We start from the raw sequence: 5425 nt of genomic DNA, 5'->3' as shown, positions 1-5425 counted from the left end.
CCAGGCGCTGGGAAGCAGATCAGGTGATGCTGAACATGAGCGTTTTTGCTCATGCCACATCGTGGCCGTCTGTTTGCATTTTGGATGAATGCCACGTGGTTTTGTTGACTTAATTTTGAGCTTTTTAAAATGCAAATCGGATGGCCACGATGTCGGCATGAGCAAAAAACGCTCATGTTCAGCATCACCTGATCTGCTTCCCAGGCGCAGAGACTTAGCCGTGCTGGCTTAGCCTGCCATACTTACGGTCTCTGGCCATGTGGGCGTAAAACGGCTTATCCCTCGACCCCAGTAAGTCACCAAGCTTGGTCTAAACCTTGAAACTCTATAAATAGATTCAATTGCTCATGACATAATTAATTCGTAGCCCTTTTTCGCTTGGAATTTTTTCAAGTTATAAAACACCGTCTTTTGGTCACAACAAACTATCTGTGATGGCTCTCTTTCCTTTCTGCTACACTTCCCTTTTTGCAGTTGCTTCTGATCGGTTTGAAACTAAATCGAGCTTCTCGAGCATCATGGTGTGCACCAAACTGCAACAACCTCATGGGGTGTCCATGCGGTACCTGCCCTTGCATGGCTCCAACAAGAAAGCTGAGACGTTAGTGTCTTGCTCACTTCATGATAGCCAATCCACCAGCGAGAGGACTAGTGGTGAGGCTGATTATTCTTCCTTTAGTTCTCAAGGATGTAATCTTTCCGGTCGAATCGAGGAATTAAAGGAGAAAGTGAGGCGAAAGCTCCAATATTCGCTCGATCCTTTGGAGGCTATGAATGTTATTGATGAGCTCCAACGCTTGGGGATAGCTTACCACTTTGTTGAAGAGATTGAATCCAGGTTGAGTTCCATATATAGCAGCTATGCCAATGGTTGTGATGGTGGGAAGAGTGGTGGTGCAGGCAGTGCCACACATGACCTGTACACTGTGGCACTTCAATTTAGACTCTTAAGACAGCAGGGTTACTATGTTTCTGCAGGTGAGTTGTAGGCCTCCTCTCGGTTTTTCGTTTCCTGTTATCATACTAAAAAAAAAAGTGAAAGACTCGGTTTTGTTTTAGGCAGCCATATTGTACCGTATTCATGTCAAGATGTCAACGGATATCTGACAAATTCATTAAGGTCCCGTTTGGATGACATTTTTTAAAACCTGATTTTGAATCGTTCTGATTGTTTTTTTTTCCCGTTTATTACACGAAGAAATTAACTGCACCCAGATCGGACACCTGGCCATGCTGGTCTTAGCCTGAAGTCGTAAAATTCCACCCTCTCTACTGCCAAGGACCCTCCAGCTTCAACTTGTAAAAGGGTGTGCCCACAGGGGGATTCGAACTCGGGAGAACCTGACACCATGTAGGCAACCCTTTGGGATCAGTTATAAAATTAATTTGCTTCCAACAATTTATACATATGGCGACTAAATCACTTTAGTGCTGATTTTAAGATGCAAAAAAATGTGTTGCGTCGTCAATGATTTACTTATTAACCCAATCATTTTCAACTTCATGATATATAGATGTATTCAACAAGTTCAAGGACATGGAAGGGAGATTTGATGTAGGGTTGGTTAAAGACACAAGGGGTTTGTTGAGCTTGTATGAAGCTTCACACTTTGTACTACCAGGAGAGGATATACTTGATGATCAAGCCAGAGGTTTTGCAGCAACACACCTTTTGTCATCCATTCCATTTCTCCACCCATTTCGTGCAAAGCAAGTAGAGCATGCAATGAAGCATCCCTTACATATGACCTTGCCAAGAATTGAGGCAAGAGATTACATTGAGAGTTTCAAAAATGTTCACGGAAAAGATGTTCTTGTAGAACTAGCAAAGTTAGACTTCAACTATGTGCAATCAGTACACCAAAGAGAGCTTCAACAATTCTCAAGGTAAGAGGAAGGATTTTGTTAGTTTTCTTTTCATTATTGAGAGAGATCTTTGACATACTAATGGTATTTTATTTTCTTGCATCTCCTAGGTGGTGGGAAGAGCTAGGGATAATTGAAGAAATGGGATCTCTAAGAAACCAACCGTTGGTGTGGTTTATGTTGTCCATCTTGATGTTGCCAGAACCACAGTTCTCAAAGTGCAGGATTCAACTTACAAAAATCACAGCTCTAATCTTTGTTATCGATGACATTTTTGATGTTTATGGAAGACTTGATGATTTAATTCTCTTTAGTGAGACTATCAATAGGTAAGATATTATTTTACTTCCTTGGCGAAAAAAAAAAAGTTAATGCGTTTTAGTGTTTTGCAAATCAAGCTGGTTACATATAGTGATGTAAACAGCTTGAGTTTTGGTGTAGGCACAATAGAATCCAACTCTTTTTCCTTTTTTTTTTCTCCCGAAAGAACAAGTGTGTATATACCGATACTACGTACATCTAATTATGAAATTTCTGTTGGAATTATAAGCTAGACTCTTTGTATTCCTCCCTCATTTTTGGGAAACTCATTTTACTTTAAGGCTTGTTAGAATTATAAGCTAGACTCTTCGTATTCCTTCCTCATTTTTGGGAAACTCATTTTACTTTAAGGCTTGTTGGAATTATAAGCTAGACTCTTCGTATTCCTCCTTCATTTTGAGAACTCGTTTTACATTAAGGTTATTTGCAGTTTTCTATGCAACTCTTTGGGTTCCTCTCTCATTTAATTTTTCTCCTTGAAAATGTAATAATCTTCTAGTTTTTCTATAGTAGAAATTAACTATGTAATTAAATTCTGGTTGAACTTGAATGCTATATATATAGCAGCCATGTATCATCATTTGGACAAGTCATTGGAATGTATTGAAGCCTTTTGTAGCCTCCTCCTTCTCTTGCACCATTTTTGTGTGTTTTTCATTCTAGAGAATAATCTTCTTCTCTAGTTTGTTGTTTTATTTCCAACAATTTCATGGATCTTCAGGTGGGACACAACGTTCGTGAGTGGATCCAAACTCCTGCCCAATTGCATGAAAGTTTGCTTTTTTGCTATCTATGACGTGACAAATGAAATTGCTTCCCTCGTCCTCCAAGAGCAGCACTGCGACATTCTTCAATATTCAAAAGGAATGGTACGATGACTAACTCTAAACATGTTGCATGCAATTTTTTATTGTTTTGTTTGGAAGACAAGCTGGGTTAGGCGGACCCCTACCAGAACAACAGCCGCCCCATATGGAATAGGGTCTCAATAAAAAATCACACTACAAATAAATCAACCTAAATTTCCTCATCAATTCATCAGGCCTGCTGGGTTTGGTTTTTCCGGGGTTTGGTTCTGCAGAACCCGGGCAGAATCAAACCCAGGCTTGAGTTCACCAGAGCCTAACCTAGTAGGCCTGAGTTCAGGTTCCGCTGAACCCTGCAGGCCTGGGTATATGTAACCCTTTACTATTTTCGTATGCAGGTGAAACAAAAATGCCAACTTCATTTTCCTGTGGAATCTATAGTCATTGTGAGGTTCTTTTCACGTCTATCATGCATTTACTATGTATTTGCTGTGTGTGGTTCTCATCTAACTGGTACACCCCCATTGCATTCATTGGTCAGTCCCCGTATGGCATGGGTGTCTGTGGATTAACCGGAGTTTACTTACTTTGTGGGGGAGGCAGGCCTATTAAGTGACCCGTGTCCCTAGGGTGGTTTGATTCATGTCTAAGATCACTTTTATTGTAGTGTTCCTTGTTATCAAAAAAAAAGAAAAGAAAAACAAATTAACACATTTTTTAAACCTGATTCTCTAGATAAACAATCAAACTAATGCTAATCTTTGTGAAGAAATTGGTCTAATCATAGATTCCAACTTTGAATTTCAGTGGGCATCTCTTTTCGAAGCGTTCTTGGAAGAGGCATGGTGGTTTCAATCCAAAGCTGTGCCCAAGACAAATGAGTACCTTCGAAATGCAACAATCAGCTCCGGGTTTCTTGTGTATTTATCAGATGCTTACTTTCTCATGTGCCCACAAATTACAGTTGAGACGCTAAACATCATCAAAAGCAATCCAAACCTCATTCTACATCCAGCAACAATCTATCGACTGTGGGACGATCTTGGAAGCTCCAAGGTGAGGCAAAGATAGATCATCTCTCTCTCTCTCTCTCTCGCTCTCTCTCGCTCTCACTTCAGGCTTGTTATATTCAAGGATGAAAGGGAACAAGGATATGATGCGTCCTACGTAGAATGCTACATGAAGGAGCATGGTGTTTCAGAAGAATATGCACGGAAGGAAACTTTGGAATTGATTGCCAACACATGGAAGAAGCTCAATCAGGAGAGCCTACAAGCCAACATGTTCCCCACTAGTTTCATAAAGGTGGCCCTTAATGCTGCACGGCTTGGTGAAATCATGAATAATGATCATGGTGAGGACGAATGTCTAATGATCATTGAAAAGCACCCAAGAAAGCTGCTCATAGAATGCATTGCTTTTTGACAATATCCATCGACACTTTGCACCTTTATCACTTGCAGGTATTTTGAATGTATTTTTTTTCTGAATTAAAAAAAAATGCTTGGATCAAAAGATAGGAAGAATTAAGCCAGTACCCGAGAGATATTTTAAGTGTAATAATTTTTTTCCTCATTGGAAGCTAATGTTTTAGTGTTTTTGTTTACGATCTCATGGCCTGCATATATACAGTTGTTACTGGGTGCGATATACACTACCCGATCATAATCGATTATACCCAACCCCCCTGATCCTGATAGGCCCATGGGTTCGGGTTCGGGTTCGGGTTGGGGCTAAAGTGTATACACATTTCAAAAATGGGTAAAATCTCGAGTATAAAATATATAGTCTTCTAAAAAAATCAAGTATAAAATATATAGACTCCAAACTATTTGTGCCCAAGATGTTTTTATATCCGATCCAAATAGATATATGCAAATTGTATTCGAACTGGATCCACTTCATGCTTCACCTGTTTTTACAACCTACCCAAGTTGTTCCACTCAATCTATACCCAAACTCATTTTATACCCAATTTGCTACCTTATCTTGTAAATAAACGTCTTTAGTATTACCAACAGGGGCTCTGCTTGTCTGGTAGGAGCAGCTAGTGCACGTCACCTTGTTTTGGGATGTTGCAGGTTCAAAACCCAATGGTATACTTGTATAACTGGTAGGGGTCTGCCTAAGCCCAGCTTGCCTTAGAATAATACAAATCTTTAGTAGTAAAAACAAGAAGCTTTCTCTTTATGATAAATAACTTAATTTCTTAACTAAGAAAACGAAAAACAAGACCTAATATAAGTAAAAAATTTCCAACAAGATTAAAAGTAATCCTTCCCCCAACCCCTCATATATAGTGGGTTCAAAACATGGTCACAAGTTAATATATCGGCAACTTTTCATTTGCCACTCATATCGGCTATATATATAGCTTATATATCATTAATTTATCGACAACTTAGTTACCATTAAAATATACAAGAAAAGCA

The 5425-nt window shown here is 39.4% G+C and overlaps 1 protein-coding gene across 1 annotated transcript; it reads left to right on the top strand.

The window, feature by feature from the left end:
- The first annotated feature begins 364 nt into the window (after window positions 1-364).
- On the top strand, window positions 365-4487 carry LOC149826904 ((3S,6E)-nerolidol synthase 1-like). The gene is made up of 6 exons (XM_090018395.1): window positions 365-978; window positions 1515-1887; window positions 1977-2195; window positions 2909-3056; window positions 3801-4049; window positions 4128-4487. Exons 1-6 carry the CDS (start codon window positions 435-437, stop codon window positions 4416-4418), a joined length of 1824 nt encoding a protein of 607 aa, XP_089874521.1. The 5' UTR covers window positions 365-434; the 3' UTR covers window positions 4419-4487.
- The last annotated feature ends 938 nt before the right edge of the window (window positions 4488-5425 follow it).

The sequence above is a fragment of the Nuphar pumila genome, chromosome 10 (assembly GCF_984573655.1).
Source record: "Nuphar pumila chromosome 10, dmNupPumi1.hap1.1, whole genome shotgun sequence".
Classification (NCBI taxonomy): Eukaryota; Viridiplantae; Streptophyta; class Magnoliopsida; order Nymphaeales; family Nymphaeaceae; genus Nuphar; species Nuphar pumila.
This window is presented reverse-complemented; position numbering and strand designations above follow the sequence as displayed.